The sequence below is a fragment of the Melozone crissalis genome, unplaced genomic scaffold (genome assembly GCF_028551555.1).
Source record: "Melozone crissalis strain CALT ecotype California unplaced genomic scaffold, PUWL_Pcris_2 ptg000187l_1, whole genome shotgun sequence".
Lineage (NCBI taxonomy): Eukaryota > Metazoa > Chordata > Aves > Passeriformes > Passerellidae > Melozone > Melozone crissalis.
The window spans coordinates 2,269,507-2,286,997 of record NW_026535952.1 but is presented as its reverse complement, the minus strand read 5'-3'; the positions used below and the strand labels follow the sequence as shown (position 1 = coordinate 2,286,997).

Here is a 17,491-nt window from a genome sequence, read left to right as displayed (position 1 = left end):
GTCCAGGGACTCTGTCCCCAGCTTGCTCCTGTGATTGGCCTTTAATTATAAACATGGAACATGAACCAATCCCAGGTGCATCCCATTGCATTTACAGCAGCTGATAACAATTGTTTACATTCTCCTCTGGGGCCTCAGCTTCCCAGAAGATGAACAAGTCCCAAAGAGAGGATTTCTATGAAAAAATGTCTGCGACAACCCTGAAAAGCAGAACTGAGGAATCTCGACTTCTTCTTTGGCCGTGGGGCTGGGAAAAAAGAGACTTTAATACATTGGGAGCCATTCCAGCAACTCAGAACCGGTGAGGGATCCTGCAGAAAGGTGCATCTTCCTCTGAAGATCCAGTGGGTATTACAGCGACCGGATGAGGTCACTGGGGTGAGAGAAGGATGAGAATCTTGTTTCTTGATCAGAAGGCTGGATTTATTGATATATGATATATAATACATTATAACTATACTAAATAGAATAAAGAGAGAGGTTGCAGATGCTGCTAAGCTAAGAATGGAAAGAAAGAATCTCTAACAAAGTTGTGTCCAGGGACTCTGTCCCCAGCTTGCTCCTGTGATTGGCCTTTAATTATAAACATGGGAACATGAACCAATCCCAGGTGCATCCCATTGCATTTACAGCAGCTGATAACAATTGTTTACATTCTCTTCTGGGGCCCTCAGCTTCCCAGAAAATGCAGAAATCTGAAAGAAAGGATTTCTGTGAAAAAATGTCTGCGACAGTTTGGGAATTCAGGTGTGGAATCATGGAATGGTTTGGGTTGGAAGGGACATTAAAGAACATCCCTGCCATGGCAGGGACACCTCCCACTGTCCCCAGTGTCCAGCCTGGCCTTGGGCACTGCCAGGGATGCAGGGATGGAATTCCATGCCAGCCCTGCCCACCCTGCCAGGGAACAATTCCTCATTGCCAGGATCCCACCCAGCCCTGCCCTCTGCCAGTTTAAGGTCACTCCCTTGTCCTGTCACTCCTTGTGAAAGGTCCCTCTCCACCTCGTGGAAGGTGGCAAAACACAATTTTTACTTGATCGTCAGCTTTGGGCTGAGTTCTTTGCATTGTATAAACAAAATTGTAATTCAGACAAAGCCTGAGTGGGTTTATGGTGCACAAAATGTGATCAAAACTGGCATTTAAGGAGAACAACAGCAGGTCAAGAGTGGCTGGAAGGTTGCCATGAAACAATTTCATTTCCACACCACAGGTATTGTATTTGCAGGGACTCCTGTGGCAGGGAGGAATGATGGATCTGACTCCATGCTCTCTGAAGGCTGATTTATTATCTTATGATACTATATTATATTAAAGAATGCTAAACTAATGATACTAAAGAATACAGAAAGGATACAGATAAAAAGATAATAATGAAAACTCGTGACTCTCTCCAGAGCCCTGACACAGCTTGGCCCTGGTTGGCCAAAGAGTGAAAACAACTCACACCAAAATCCAATGGAACAATCACCTGTGGGTAAACAATCTCCAAAGGGGCAAAACACAGGAGAAGCAAATGAGATAAAAAATGTTTTCTTTTTTCTCTGAGGCTTCTGAGCTTCCCAGGAGAAAAATCCTGGGTGAAGGGATTTTTCAGAGAATGTGAATGCCACACAAAGGCCTTGAAACCAAGATTCCTGTCTTTCCTTGCTGAGCTCATTTATCTGTTGGAACTCAGGGATTCATAAAATTTGTTCAAAATTTAAAAAAAAACAAACCCAAAGCATGTACTGGAAAAGAGGTGACTTTGCCTTCTTACAGAATTTCCATCATGGAATGGTTTGGGTTGGGAGTGACATCAAAGATCAGCCAGATCCATGGGCAGGGACACCTTCATCCACCCCAGGCTGCTCCAAGCCCCATCCAGGCTGGCCTTGGGCCCTGCCAGGGGTTTCTGTGGGGTTTGTGCTGCAGCCCAGGGAAGGGCAGGGGGAGGCTCACCCTGGATCAGGGGCAGGTACAGGTGGTACTGGTCCATCTCCCCGCTGAAGACGGCGAACGCCTGGCGCTTCAGCAGCATGGCCTTCTGCTCACAGCTGGGGTACAGCTTCAGGGCACTGCTCTGCATGGCTGCAACACACAGCACGGTTAGCCATCCCCCTCAGGAACTGCCTCCTTTGGGGCTGCCCATCAGCCCTGCATCCTCAGATCTTCCAGGAAAAACTCTCCTGGGTCAGTTATCCACCCCAACTCAGGAACTGCCTCCTTTGGGGCTGCCCATCAGCCCTGGATACTGAAACCTTCCAGAAAAATCTCTCCTGGGTCAGTTAGCCACCCCCCCCTCCTCAGGAACTGCCTCCTTTGGGGCTGCCCATCAGCCCTGGAAACTGAAATCTTCCAGGAAAACTCTCCAGGGTCAGTTAGCCACCCCAACTCAGGAACTGCCTCCTTTGGGGCTGCCCATCAGCCCTGCATCCTCAGATCTTCCAGGAAAAACGTTCCTGGGTCAGTTATCCACCCCTCCTCAGGAACTGCCTCCTTTGGGGCTGGCCATCACCCCTGCATCCTCAAATCTTCCAGAAAAAACTCTCCTGGGTCAGTTATCCACCCCAACTCAGGAACTGCCTTTGGGGCTGGCCATCATCCATGGATACTGAAATCTTCCAGAAAAATCTCTCCTGGGTCAGTTATCCACCCCTCCTCAGGAGCTGCCTCCTTTGGGGCTGCCCATCAGCCCTGCATCCTCAGATCTTCCAGCAAAAAACTCTCCTGGGTCACTGACCGAGAATTGTAAAAGAAAAAATGCAACTTTGTGATCTCATTTTTCAGCAAGACCCTTCTAAGACAAATCCTTTATTAATAATAGAACAGGTTTTTCTTCCCTACAAGTTTCCAAAGACTATTTTCACAGTTTTAGAAATGACAGCACAAATTGTAATTAAAGTCAGAACCAAACTGCTAACTTTAGCAAGTCAAAAATTTGCAGTTATCTATTTACCATTGAAAAAAAAAATTATCTTAATTGAGCAATGCAAAATTCTGATAATTCACAGTATGCATTGTCGAAATTCCCAAGTGTTTGTTCTGTTCATTACCCAGCTCACAAATTACTACAAGCAAAATTGAGTTTTAAAAAAAAACCCACCTAAATTAAGTGAAGAACCTTTAAATGCAGTAACTCTCTTCACTGATAGCTCTAGCAAAAGTCACAATTCTGTTGTAACTTAGTTAAACCAAACTTGTCACAGCAGCCCCATCCCGTTGGTGTCTATACATAAACTGCCAGCGCACATCACGTAATAAAATTTGTCTTCTGTTACAACACAATTATTCTTTTAGAAAGGATGAAAAAGAGACTAAAGGTGCTTGAGGCCAATTTAAGGGGTCCCATCCCACCCTTTCCCCGAGGATTTGTTCTCCCACACTCTCCCCAAGCCTGAATCAGAGGTCACAGCACAGCAGTGGAAGGTTTGCTGTGCTGCTCATGGCAGACACCTGCAGAGTTTGCCAAAGTCTCCTCCTCAGAAAGGTCACACTTGGACACCTCAGAATTACAGCAAAATGTGAATGTGGGAACCCAGCAGAAGCATCTCCACAGCAAAACCTCCTCTGGTGTGTTTTAGACATGGCCAAAATCCAGATTTAACTCAGCTTTAGCTGGGAATCAAGTTCCCAAAATTACCAATTATGCACAGTCAGCACTTTATGGATAAATCAGTGTAATAAAAATGCACCCAAATGGCTCAAATGCAAATAGATTTCAAACTGAGGCAGAAAGAAATGATCAGCAGCTGATACTTACTCATCAAATCCTTGAACATGGTTTTCTCATGTGTGAGGAGATGATCAATGATGGATCTCCAGCTGCAGGAGAGAAAGAAAGAATTAGATATCCAGGGAAAGCTGAGGTGTGGATTCACCTCAGAAATGATTTGGGTCAAACTTTTCGTACAAGGAAACAGTTTCCAGGCAGGATTTGTGTGCAGACTCTTATCTGGAGCAGAATTAGTGCTGAGACCCATTTTTAACATTATCCCATTCCATAAGAAAACACTAAATGGAATTTTTTTTCCCCAATGCTACTCTTCTCCTTTAAAGCCTTTCCTTGTAAATTCAGAATACAAGCTTGGAGTGCTGCAATTCCATTCTTACTGAGTGCAGGAAGTGTCCATCTGGAAAAAAGATGGATCCATGTACAATTCCAGCACTTCTTTCTTCCAGGCTCTCTTGGTGTAGGCGTATCCACTCAGGGAGCTGAGCAGCTGAGCACCAGCACGGAAACTGGGAACGTTGTAGGCACTGGGGGAGAGCACAGAAATGATCAATATGGGCTTCTGTAAAGTGCCAAAATAGATCCCAGCTCACAGAAGGGTTGGTCTGAACGAGATCTTGAGGAAGGAATTGTTCCCTGGCAGGGTGGGCTGGGATGGGATGGAATTCCATCCCCGGATCCCCGGCAGTGCCCAAGGCCAGGTTGGACACTGGGGACAGTGGAGGCGTCCCTGTCATGGCAGGGGTGGCACTGGGTGGGCTTTGAGGTCCCTTCCAACCCAAACCATTCCAGGACTCCATGCCCTGTGTCCCCACTGGATAACATCCAACTCTCCCACATTTGTGAGGAAAAGTAGGAAGGTGACAGGGAGAGATGAAGTTTTTCTGCTTCCTGGTGGATCCTTGGACCTGCCCATGCTCTGCTGCCCATCCCCATCCCCTGACAGGCACAGAAAGGGGAGATCTGAGTAAAACCCAAAATCCCAGGTGGGGGAACCAGAGCTCAAACAACAACAGGTTCAGCTCCTGGGGGAAACACTGCTCAAACCCATTAGAATGGGAACAGAGAATGGAGAAACAAAAAGATGAGGGAGGGAAATGGCAGGAGCAGGCAGAGACTGGCCTGTGGTTCCTCAGGTAGGGGAACACGAAGTAGAGCAGGCGGGAGATGAGGGGCACGGCCTTGTCCTTCTCGTCACTGCGGTACACCACGTCCAGCAGGGAGGCCAGCACCTGCACAGGGACACAGAGCTCTGCACACACTGCTGCCACTGCTGCAAGCGTTCCAGCCACGTTCAGGATGGAAATCTGTGCACTGGAACAGCCCCCAAAAGACTGGCACTCCTGTTTAATGTATCAGGAAAATCCCACTCACAGAATCCCAGAATCCCTGGGTTGGGAGAGACCTTCAAGACCATCGAGTCCAGCCCAGCCCCAACCAAACCCTGGCCCCCAGTGCCACATCCAGGCTCTGTTAAACACACCCAGGGATGGGGACTCCACCCCCTCCCCGGGCAGCCATTCCAGAACTTTCTCACCCTGGCTGGAAAAACCTTTTCCCTGCTCTCCAGCCTGTATTTCCCTTGGTGCAGCTCGAGGCTGTGTGCTCTGGGTGTGTCAGTGCTGCTGCAGACAGAGCCCAGCCCCAGGTGAGCACAGGCCCCTTTCAGGAGCTGTGAGAGTGATGGGGGCAGCCCTGAGTCTCCTTTTCTCCAGGCTGAGCACCCCCAGCTCCCTCAGGGCTTCCTCACAGGGTTTGTGTTCCCAGCCCCTCTCCAGCCTCGTTGTCCCCTCTGGATGTGCTCAGTGTCCCAAGGTCCTTCCTAAATTTGAGGCCATTTCCTCTCCTCCTTTCCCTTGGACACGGCAGCAGAGCCCAACCCCCCTCAGTGCCCTCCTGTCAGGGATTTGTGCAGAGCAATTCACAGAATCCCAGAATCACTGGGTTGGGAGAGACCTCCAAGACCATCGAGTCCAGCCCAGCCCCAACAGCTCAACTGAGCCCTGGCACCCAGTGCCACATCCAGGCTTTGTCAAGGCACCTTTCAGGAGCTGTGCAGAGTGAAAAAATCCTCAGCTTAAAAACCCCACAGATGAGAGGGCCCCACTGACCTCTGCCAGGAGAGAAAGGGCTTGGACACTGTAGATTGAAGGAGCAGAGGCAGAAACCATTGAAGATGGTGCCACTGATGTATCTAAAAAAGGCAAAACAATGAAGTTTTCTCTTCAGACAGGTTTAAATGCTGCTGTTTGTTAATCTGCTGCCCAAACAGAACATTTATGTGCAAATTTGTGTTCATGAAATATGAAATCATGCAAACCACACATCATCAAACCCCTCGTGCTCCTCACTGCCTGCAGCAGAGGACAGGGAGCAGCAGAGTCAGGGAAAGTCAAGTCACCATTGACATCCTCTGTGTTGAATTCATCTGGTAAAATCTGAGGCTGAGCTTTCACTTCCAAATTCCTGCTCAGCCAACTGGTCTGCTCCAGGGAAGAACCAGCAATGGTCCCCACAGCCTCCAGGATCTTCTGGGTCACCTCCTGTAACGTAACCAAAGTGGCATCAGGTATTTAATTGGTATGATTAATTCCCAGGGAAATGAGGAGCTGCAATGAAACCAAATTCAACCAAAGCAAGGCAGAGGCTGTAAAATGACATTTTCTGTCATTTTGTTGGCAAGAATCTGAAGCAGAAGGGGAGATTGAATTTCTCTGTTGGCACATGAAAGCCAAACCCAGCCAGGTAAAACCCACCCAGTGTTCAAACTGTGCTGGTGAAATAAGGCAGAACAGGAGGAGGATCGTGCTCTGCTCCTTTCTTTACACAGCTGAGCTCAGAGTCATTCCCATTGCCAAGCCCAGCTGGGAGCTCCAAGGGTTCATTAGTTTTCCTAGACAGCTTGGAGATTTCAATGTCCACACACACAACTTGAACTCATGACATCCCACTTGTGTTACCAGCTCAGTTCTGAGAAAAATAAAAATAAAAACCAGCTTTGAAAAGATTTCAAGCATTTGGGACAAAATTCTGTTTGATTCTCGTGTTTGAGTCTGCCCTGTTCACCAGCCTCAGCCAAAATGTGTGGATGCACATCCAGGCACTCCCCAAACACAGGAATTCAGATCCAAGCACAGCTCAGATCATCTCCACTTGTCCTTACGTGACCAGTGCCAGGTTTAGAACTACAAGGAGAATTTGAACCCTCTGTACCTGCAGGTCTTTCTGGTCCTTTTTGTTCTCCAGGGTGGGTGTCCTTGTCACAAAGTCATTCAGGATGCTGGGGGAGAGCAGAGCACCCTCAGTTAGGAATGGCACAGTGTGAAGCCCCAGAGGAACCTCTGCTGTCTCCCACAGTACCTGAGGAGGAGGAAGTGGCCAGGAGGAGCCAAGTTCAGCTGCACAGATTCTCTGAGGAGCCCCAACAAGGGCTGGAAATTCTCCTGCAGGGCTGGGACGGGCAGTCTGCCAAAAAAAAATAAAGCCAAAGCACACCTGAGTGAAGGCGGAGTTAAGGAAAGAACAAAAACCAACAAACAAGAGGAACTTGGCGGCCTGAAAGCTGCAGGATCAGAGCTGCCCTTCCTGAGTGTCAGTGTGACAGCCCTGGCACTCTGTGTGTGTGTCAACAACCAAGGGACAACACAAATCCTGCAGGGAAGCGTTCTGGGACACGGAGATCACAGGACAGAAAATGGCAATGCTGCCTGTTCCCTCCTTGCGAGTCAAACAGAAAATTCTCTTCCAGAAGAACTGAGTTACCTCTGAATGAAAGCAAAACTGAACTGCAGCACTGGGATATCCACCAGAGAGGATTTCTGAAAAACAAAAGCAAACCCACGCTTATTTGTTATCTTCTTTTCTTCTGCCTTTGGTCGTGTAAAAGAGCTGTTTAAAAATGCGGAACATGTAATACCTCCTCCCCCTTGATCTGTGCTGGTTTCTTCACCACCTCTTTGACCAGACACAAGATGGTGTCAATTTTCAGCGTGCTCAGGGCACAAATTAAATCCACCACAATGAGCTGGGATGCACTGGCCACGGGGAGAATCTGACAAGAGAAAACAAAACACAACACACACATTTCACAATGAAATGTCAATTACAGAGCAAAATCAAACCCAGCCCTTGCCATTAAAGGTCTCCCAACACCTCATGAAACAAACTGGATTCTGCCCCAGAGAAAGCAGCAAAGGAAAAGTTCTCCCAGAATAAATAATGATTTCCAGAGAACACAGCTCTCATTTTCTCTGGAAATTGAGCTGATTAATGCTTTAAAATATAATTGGCCAATTGCAATCCAGTATTGAATAAAAAATGGCTTTTACTCTCAGATTTAAACCCACAATGTGGGCTTTATTTGATTATTTATTGAGGTTTAATTGTAGTCCTGATGCTTTTTCTAACTAAGAGGATTTCAGATTTTTCAGTCCTATTTAAAAAACCCCAAAGAATCTACAAACAGAGCTGAGAACTGACCACATAAATGTAACATTTGCCTTTATATAGGAAATAAATGGGTGCTTTTCTTTAGCTTCACCTTGGTTTTACTGTGACTCCTGTGAGGTTTTTTGCTGTTCCACACTGCAGCAGTTGCTGCCATCAGCTGGATTCCAAGGTGTGCTGTCAAGGGATTCAGGAAATCCAATATTTTTGTTCTTAGTGTCTGTAAAATGAAGAAAATAATTATTAATGTAAGGCAAAGACCAGCTCCTGGTTTATAAAATGTAATTTCTTTTTCTAGGATATACAGAAAATATGGTATGTTTAATTCCCAGGGAAATGAGGAGCTGCAATGAAACCAAATCCCATACCAGTGAAAATAAAAGTTTAAAACCAGTAAAAATAAAAGAACAACGTAAAAATAAAAGAACAAGAAAAGAACTCCATGTAAAATGCACAGGGGAGGATGAGAAGATTAAAAAAAATCAGGATTTTAAAAGAGCTCCTACTTTGGTTGCTTTGAAGTAGACTGAAGAGGAGCCTTTGGTTGTCCCAAAGAAGTCAGTTGGTCTTTTCTGGGAGTCTTCCCTCTTGATGACCCCCCAGAGGAGGCTCATGGTGTTCATAATCCTGGGCAGCTCCTCCAGGATGGCATTCCTGGCATTCCTCAGGTTGGCAGGTTCAGCTGAACAGGATGACTGGGAGATAAAAAAAACCCCCAAAATATCAATTTAAAATCATTTCTTATGCACAAGAGCCTAAAAATTGTAGGGAACACATCACATTATAAACCTAAACATTATAAACACAAAACATTATAAACCCAAAAGAAAATAAACCAGTTTGTTAATAACAGAGGACTGATATTTGCATCACCAAGATCTTCGTGAACAATGACTTAAAATTCACTTTGCAGGCTTCAAATACAGAAGAATTGAGCTCAGTCCTTTCACCTTGAGTCAGTTCAGTTCTTTGGGAGTGCTCTGAGGCCTCTCCAAGGTTATTTCCTTGTACAATTCCCTGTTTCTGTTCACCTGGGAGGGAAGGGGATGTGGCTCTGCTGTCAGGGGTTCCCAAGTACCTTTTTTGTTGGGTGGGGATGATCCAGAAGGCAGAAGTGCCCGATGGTTGTCAGCCCTTCCAGAAGGGTCAGGGGGTAATCAGGAGTCACATTTTCTCTTTTAGAAGTGAAGCTTTGGAAGGGAAGAAAAAAACCCAAACATGTTAATAAGCCAAGTGGTGTTTCATTGATTAAAAATTCCTGTTTCTATTCCACAGCTAAAATTGGAGGGAATATTAGCGATATCAGGTCAGGAATATGAAAATGAAGGGATCCATAAATCTGGGAGCTTTAATACTTGGATGGGAGGCAGAGGGAGCCAGGAAATATCAGAGCTGCTGCTCCTCTCTCCTTTCTTCCTCCTGGCGCAGCAGGAATTAAGGCTCAAACTCTGGGACCCACACTGCTGACCCAGGGAGTTCCTACACACTCCCAGCTCTGTGGAAAGGAGAATTAAAGGAATAACAAATCCCCCCTTGTCACAGACACATTTTTTGAAAAATCCTTTCTTTAGGAATTTTTCTCCTGAGAAGCTGAGAGGCCTCAGGAACAAAATGTGAACATTGATTATCTGCTGCTGTGGAATGCAACAGGTGCATCTGGGATTGGTCTCATGTGGTTGTTTCTGATTAATGGCCAATCACAGTCAGCTGGCTCGGACTCTCTGAGACACAAGCTTTTGTTATTGATTCTATTCTTTTTCTATGCTTAGCCAGCCTTCTGATAAAATTCTTTCTTCTATTCTTTTAGGATAGTTTATATATCATAATAAATATATAGATAATAAAAATATATATAAATATATAAATAAATATAAATATATATGATAAATAAATATATATATGATAAATATAAATATATATACGATAAATATATATCATACTAAATCAAGCTTTCTGAAACATGGAGTCAGATCCTCGTCTCTTCCCTCATCCTCAGACCCCTGTGAACACCATCACACCCCCTGGTGGCTCTTACCTGGCAGATGTTTTGGCAGAAGTCTTCACAGCTTCATTCTCGTACTGCTTGACAAGCTCATCCAGGTTTTTACAGATCTGCACCACAAATGGGGCCACGGTCCAGCCCAAGGACTTCCCAAAGTAGGGCAGGGAGCTGGTGACCAAGGCCACCCACGTGGGGTGCATGCCATGGCCGTACTCGGGCTGCAGCCCCCTCACCACGGCTGAGACAAACAAGCCCTGGGAGGTGATGGGGTGTGGGTACACGTACTGCATGGCCCCAATGGCCTGCTGGAAGTTCAGAGCCTGCTGCCACTCCTTGGACAGGTCTGGCTGGTTCTCCTGCTCCTCAGGCCTCTGGCCGAGGTGGTGCTCCAGGACAATCAGCACCTGCAGCAGCTTCAGCAGCTCAATCTGGAGAGGGTGCTCGCTCCAGATCTGATCGTGGCCAAAATTGATGAGGCTCTCCTGGAAGATCTCCTGCTCCTGGGGGTCGGTGCCACCAGCCAGCAGCCGGTAGCGCTTGTGGCTGACGTACATGGAGGCCGAGAGCGAGAGCAGCACCAGCTCCTGCACCTGGCACCGCCCCAGCAGCTCCCGGATCAGCTCCACGCTCCTGGGCTCGCCCGCCTTGGCCGTGCTGGCCAGCTGGGCCATCATCCTGATGAGCACCTCCACGCTCTTGACCTGCACGTCCCTGTTGGCCAGCAGGTCCCTGTGGCTCAGGGGCAGGCAGCAGGGGTAGTAGGAGCGCAGGAAGCGCAGGCACAGCGAGGTGAGCAGCTCGATCAGCAGCGAGTGCGGGCACGCCGCGGGAGACTGAGGCTGCAGCTTCCCGTAGAAGCTCTGCCCTGCCAGAGCTTCCTGGTGGCGAGCCAGGAGGTTGTAGATGAGGTTCAGGTGTGCTGTGGAGCTGGTGTCCACGCTGGTGGTGGCCACAGCCTCCATGAACTCCTTGGGGTTGGTTTTGAGCACGGCCTCCAGCACGGAGAAGGCGTAGAGCACCCGCCGGGAGTCGTAGGGCTGCAGGTACAGCAGGGTGTGCTTGAACAGGGCCTCTGCCAGCTCCTGCTTCTCCTTCTGCTGCCTCAGCAGCCTGCTCTGGGCCATCTCCTGCAGCTCCAGCTCCATCTCCTCGTCACTGGACAGAGACTCCGAGGCCTGAGTCCTCTCGGAGTCGGCCCTGACGAGGTTGAGCCCCGCGCTGCCCCTGGAGCTCTCGGAGGCACTGAGGGAGTTCCCGTGCCCTGGGGCCTCCCTGCCATCGGCTGCAGCCTCCCTGTCCTCGCTGCTCACCTCCTGCAGCTCCAGGGAAGGGGACAAGGAGGAGGTGTTGTCACTGTCGTGGCCTGTGCTGGTGTCTGCAGACTCCGTGTGCTCGCTGTTGTCCTCGGTGTCCTGGGAAGATCCGTCGTTGTCAGGCTGCTCAGCTTTCAGCTCCGCTTTCTCTGGATCAGTCTCCACTTCTGCCCAAATCGCTTCTCTGTCCACAGTGGTGAACTGGCTCAAGGGAAGGTTTTCCTCAGAATTGCTCTCAGAGATGCCAGACTCTTTCAGAGGGGCCTTTTTCTTGCAAAGCCAATCACGAACATAGTCTGAAAAAAAGATTTTTTTCATTTAATTTCTGTTTCACACATAAAATCATGTCACAGTCTGGCTTAGAAGTTATCTTTAAGGGTCATTAAGTCAACACATCATGCTTTATATTCAAGAAATTGTTTTTAAAAAAGTTTATAAAGCTACTTTGCTCCAGTCCAGTATTAATTGTGATGAGTGGGGATAAAAAATGGACAAGAATTACACCTAAGGCAAGAATTATTTCTTTTAAAGTGGTTTAAGAGCAGTGCTAACCTACTGCAGAAAGAACAGGATCAAAACATAAAACATTTTGGCTGAGACACCCTAAGAGTAACAATTGTCTTTTTTATGCTTCCTGAACATTAAATATTTGTGGAGATCATGAGGGCAATGAGAAGGATAGCAGCAGAGGATTGATTAATTAATTAATTAAATGTTTTCCTTGATTAAATGCTGTGGAACAAGGAAGGAATAGATGAGGTCTGTGTTTCTATAGCAGCCCTGTGGATGCTTTAATTGTGTGACATTTATTTGCCAACTGACACCAAGAAATGATGCTGAAAGCACAGCCTGGTGACAGGCACAGGACAGGGGACAGGAGACAGAAAATGTGACAGTGACAGTGCAAGAGTGACAATAATATAGTATAATAAAGTAATTAATTAGCCTTTTGATATCCATGGAGCCCTCCTCATCATTTCTCCCTGCCACAGGGGTGGCCTGCTTTTCCAACAGGCCCAGTGGTTCCTGGGGAGGTATACAGTAATATAGTATTATATATATATATATATATATATATATATATATATATATATATATATATAACATAGTATATACACTATATAGTATATAGTGTATATATATAATATATAATATATATAATAGATATAAATATTATATGCTTTTATATTTTATATACTATATCTATATTGATAGATAGATAGATAGAGCTATATATATATAGTATAATAAAGTAAATAATTAGCCTTCTGATATCAATGGAGTCCTCCTCATCATTTCTCCCTGCCACCTGCTTTTACAACAGGCCCAGTGGAACCTAGGGAGGTATGTAGTAATATAGTATTATATATATATATATCCACATATATAGTGTATATATATATATATATATATATACACACTGTATATGTAGTATATAGTATATATCTATACAGTATATAGTGTGTATATATATATAATATATAATAATTTATACATGTTATAATATACTATATATTATGTATATAGTATCATAAATCATATAGTATAATAAATAGTATTATATAATATATATACTATATACCATTTATACTATATGTACTATCTACTATATATACTATTAATATAATATAATATAATATAATATAATATAATATAATATATAATAAACTAATTAATTAGCCTTCTGATACCAATGGAGTCCTCCTCATCATTTCTCCCTTCTCTGGGGGTGGGCTCCTTTTCCACCAGGCCCAGTGGGACCTGGGGAGGTATATAATAATATAGTATATTATATATAGAGAGAGAGTATATATACTATATAGTATATAATGTGTGCACATATATATGTGTGAGTGTGTGTGTGTGTATATATATAATATATATTATATATATGCTATATAGTATATATATGCTATATAGTATATATAGTGTATATATAGGTCTATGGTATAACAAATAATATAGTATAATAAATATAACATAGTATAATAAATTGCATAATATTATATGTTGTAGTGTATTCTTAAGTTTCTTGTTTTGCTCCCTCATTTTATGTATTGTTCCCCCCTTTTTTTCTATGTAAAGTGGTTCTGCCCTCCCCAGTTTTCCCGCCACAGCCCTTTTGACAGTTACGTTTCTATGGTTACCCCTACCCCTTGCTTTGTCAGTCAAGTAAGTTATGTAATTTCCCCTCCCTTATTTCTCCTTATAAGTAAACTTTTCCTCCTCCCTGGGCCCAGTCAATCACCCCCCACTCATCCTAGTCTTCGAGAACCTTCTTCTCTCTGGGGGTTGTGGTTGGCTGTGGTCCCGGGGCCCCTCCTCTACTTTGTATTTATTGGGTTCCTCTGTATGTCAGTTATGTTAAGTTCCTCCTTATACCTTTCCCTATTGGTTACCTGGGCATCCCTCCCTTATCCACCCACTGTCTTTAAAACCCTGCCTCTCCCACTGGTTGTGGCCATTTGCTGGTTGGTGCCTTCCCTCGGTTGGTGCCCCCAGACCATCAATAAACCGACCTTCACCCCCAGCAAGGGTCCAACTCCTTCCTCTCGTCCCGTCAGCGTTGCGAGTCCAGTCCGCGATCCAGCCCAGCCCGAGGCCAAGACGCCAAAGGCGGCTGGCATTCCATGCAGCTGAGGCGTCGGCCTTTATCCATCAGCTAGCCGGACTTTGGCCACATACGCCTCGCCGCAATTATATATATTTTATATATATTATATATATATGCTATATACTATTTATACTCTCTCTGTATAAGTACTATAATATAGTATAACAAATAATCTAGTATAATAAAGTATATCATTAGCCTTCTGGTATCCATGGAGTCCTCCTCATCATCTCTCCCTTGCACCGGGATCCCCTTTGGTACCTGTGGAGGCGCCGCGGCCGAGGCAGCCCAGGGCGGTGCGCTGGGTGCGCGGGTGCAGCAGCAGCAGCAGCACGGGCTCCAGGATCCGCGCCACGTCGCTCAGGGACAGCGCCCGCAGCAGCCAGCCCTGCGCCGCCGCCCCGATGGCCCCGTCCGAGCACGTCAGGCTGTCCAGCACCACGAACAGGGACCTGCGGGTACAGGGGGATGCTTCAGCGCCGCTGGGAGACGCCGCGGAAATCTCCCAGAAATTCTGATTTAGGTGAAATGGACGTCTTTGAGTTAAGTCTGTAGTTGGCACACACTGCTGTTTGGTCTGGCTGCCTGTCCTTGTAAAAGCCTACGCTCGGAGAAACTGCTACAGCCAAAGGACAGAGATAAGGGAGGGCCCTTGAACTCTGAAACAGACAGAGGCTGCTGTGGGAAACAGGGCAGGATCACCCACGAGTTCCTTCTGATACGGAAAAATTATTAGCAAATGTCACATGAAATGAGTGGAATGAATATGCATGAACCTATTGTGAAATTGCATGCATATGGATTTGAGAGGGAGATAAGAAAGGATCTGGAGTTCCCAGAGGCAGCATGCCCTATTAAGGGGAATAAACATAAACATAAACACAAACACAAACAGAAACACAATAATAATATTTATGTAATAAACATACCAGCTTTACAACTTTCACAGAAGTTGTGGAGTTTGTTTGTTTCCCCAGATCAGCAGCTTTTCTGGTTTTTAAATCCTGTACTGCATTGACGTGAGGAATGGATTTCTCACACGTTAATGCATGGATTCTTACACATTATTTTCAGGATTAGTGGGTGGATTCTTACAAATCCATTCCTATGAATCTTACAACGCATTCTTACAAATCCATTTCTCACACATTAGTGCATAACTCTGAACTCCTTATAAAGTGTTAGTTACTGCTGATGCCTTAAGTTTTAACTTTTATGTTTTCCAGATTCTGTACTGCTTATATAACTCTGAACTTCATATGAAGTGTTAGCAAGCTCTCCTCACAGTTCAGGCACACAAAACAATCTTTTTCCAGGCCCAAAAAGTACAAACAGCAGAGAATTGAGGAGAGCAAACTGGGAGGGTGGGACTGCATAACCTGGAGCTGTAATTGGACAATTAAACCCAATATGGAGATGGACCAAAACCCAGAAAAGTGAGAAAACTCCTGACCCAGGGTCCATCTTGGGTCCATTTTGGTCCATCTTGGATGTAGCCCCAGCTGGGTCTTGGGCTGCCCAAGGTGTACCCTTTAAAGGCCTTTTAAATAAATCCCTAATTTATTCCTTTAACTCTACCCAGCCTCTGTTCCAGGCAGCCTTTAAGGCATCACTGTCTCCACATTTTGGTCAATCCCCCTAGGCCTGAGACCCAAGGACACCCCACAGCCTCAGGCCCTGAAAATACAAACAAAAGTGAATTGGGAGGAGCAAACTGGGGGTGAATGACTTCATTACCTGAAGCTGTAATTGGAGAATTGATCCCTGATATGTAAATGGACCAAACTGATAATTGTGTGAAACTCTGGTGAGCATTGTCCAGCTTGGGTGAGGCCTCTGGAGGCTTCTGAGTGCCCCAGATGTATCTGTGGAGCCTTTAATGAATACCTGCTCACATTCTCTTAATCTTGGCTAGCCTCTGCTCTAGGGAGCCACTGCAAGGCATCACCAGCACCAAGGACAGCTGAAATCCCTAAAAAAATTAAATCAAGCAATAAAATCCTGGCAGGGAAGACACCCAGAGCGTGCTCAATGGCTCAGGTCTGCTCCAACAGCTTTGGCCAAGCAGCTTTTCCTGGACTGAGTTCAGGAATTGTACAAGCAAGGCCACACAAATCCTCCCACTTTTCAAGTTCTTTCCCATATTTATTTGCTTTTATCTCATTTAATCTCATTGGAAGTAAAGCTTAACTAAGATTTTTATTTTTACAAGGAGCTGGTGTTATTTTCTTTGGAAGGCAAATTTAATTCACTCCAAGATTTAAAAAAAAATGCTCTTCAGAAAAGCTACTTCTCCTTTATGAAGCTCTTTCTATTTTTACAGCAACTTCCTTCACCCAGAAAAACCACAGAGTATGCAGAGTGTCCTGCAAAGATAAACTCCAAGGAAGTGGAAAATGTTCTTTTTGTTCATTTTTTTATGCTCCCTACAGAGAACTCCTCCCCACATTAAAGAAAAGAGAATAAAGCACAACATAATTAAATATAAAAAATGCAAATGGGAGTGGAAATACCTATCAAAGGAGCGGTTGTGGGAGGTCACTCTGCTGCCCTGGATCTCCCTGGTCAGGTGCCACATGACAGAGAATCTGAACAGAGCTTCCAGCCTTGTCCCCTTGGCAAGGAAAAAAAGGAGATTTAGGGAGGTTTCCAAGTTGAAACAAAATTGGAATACATTGGTTATTGGTGGGAAGCTTTAAAAATGTTTGCAAACTTTTATGTTGCAAATTTGCAAGGACAGGAGAACAGTAGCAAAGACTGGTTAAAATATTGTTGGGCAAAATGTTCTGTCAGCTGTTAAAGAACTGTGCTGTCATTGTATTAGGGAAGGAAAATAATTAATAACTGGCTCACTTAAAAATACAGCTTATTGTGAGATCAAATACTATAAAATCAAGGTAAAATAAAGTGATTTTACAGATATTGGTAGAGCTGGGGCAGTGGGAAATCATAACAAAAACAACAGGATTTGTGCTTGAACTAAAAACCCCAGCTAATATCTAGGGCTAGATTTTGTATGCAGGGATTAAACCCAGCACTAATCCCATGCTGAACAAATCCCAGGGAATTGTAAAAGCATGGACAGAGCCTGTCAGACTCTTGTGAAACATAACAACTAAAAAAAACCATTCCTCCACATTGTTCACCATTCACTCTAAATCCCTTGAATAAATAAAGCATTTAATCCACATTCCTTCCTAAAACATCCTTTAAACACCAAAAATGAAAAAATCCTTATATCTATAAAAATAAATGTTTAGATCAAATTCAACATTTTTATACTTAAAATATAAACAAATATTATAAAAATCTATCATATAAATGCAAAATAAAGATATAAAGTAAATAAATATAATGATATAAATAAATATATAAATGTTTAAGCAATTAAAATGTAATATTGT

The 17,491-nt window shown here is 44.8% G+C and overlaps 1 protein-coding gene and 1 long non-coding RNA gene across 4 annotated transcripts in view; both read right to left on the bottom strand.

Annotated features, from left to right (window-relative positions):
- The window catches only part of LOC128948978 (uncharacterized), a 517,990-nt gene that overhangs the window by 5,410 nt on the left and 495,089 nt on the right, over positions 1–17,491 (bottom strand). The window lies entirely within an intron of this gene.
- DOP1B (DOP1 leucine zipper like protein B) overlaps positions 1–17,491 on the bottom strand; it is a 248,579-nt gene that overhangs the window by 184,660 nt on the left and 46,428 nt on the right. For all 3 annotated transcript variants that reach the window (XM_054293733.1, XM_054293734.1, XM_054293732.1), the window contains 16 exons: positions 16,601–16,701; positions 14,349–14,539; positions 10,194–11,769; positions 9,237–9,348; positions 8,665–8,853; positions 8,253–8,378; positions 7,629–7,763; positions 7,475–7,530; positions 7,073–7,177; positions 6,926–6,992; positions 6,114–6,255; positions 5,824–5,906; positions 4,835–4,944; positions 4,093–4,239; positions 3,743–3,804; positions 1,942–2,070 (listed from right to left, as the gene is read on the bottom strand). In XM_054293733.1, coding sequence (XP_054149708.1) covers positions 1,942–2,070; positions 3,743–3,804; positions 4,093–4,239; positions 4,835–4,944; positions 5,824–5,906; positions 6,114–6,255; positions 6,926–6,992; positions 7,073–7,177; positions 7,475–7,530; positions 7,629–7,763; positions 8,253–8,378; positions 8,665–8,853; positions 9,237–9,348; positions 10,194–11,769; positions 14,349–14,539; positions 16,601–16,701 — 3,331 coding nt within the window. The remainder of the gene's footprint in view (positions 1–1,941; positions 2,071–3,742; positions 3,805–4,092; positions 4,240–4,834; positions 4,945–5,823; positions 5,907–6,113; positions 6,256–6,925; positions 6,993–7,072; positions 7,178–7,474; positions 7,531–7,628; positions 7,764–8,252; positions 8,379–8,664; positions 8,854–9,236; positions 9,349–10,193; positions 11,770–14,348; positions 14,540–16,600; positions 16,702–17,491) is intronic.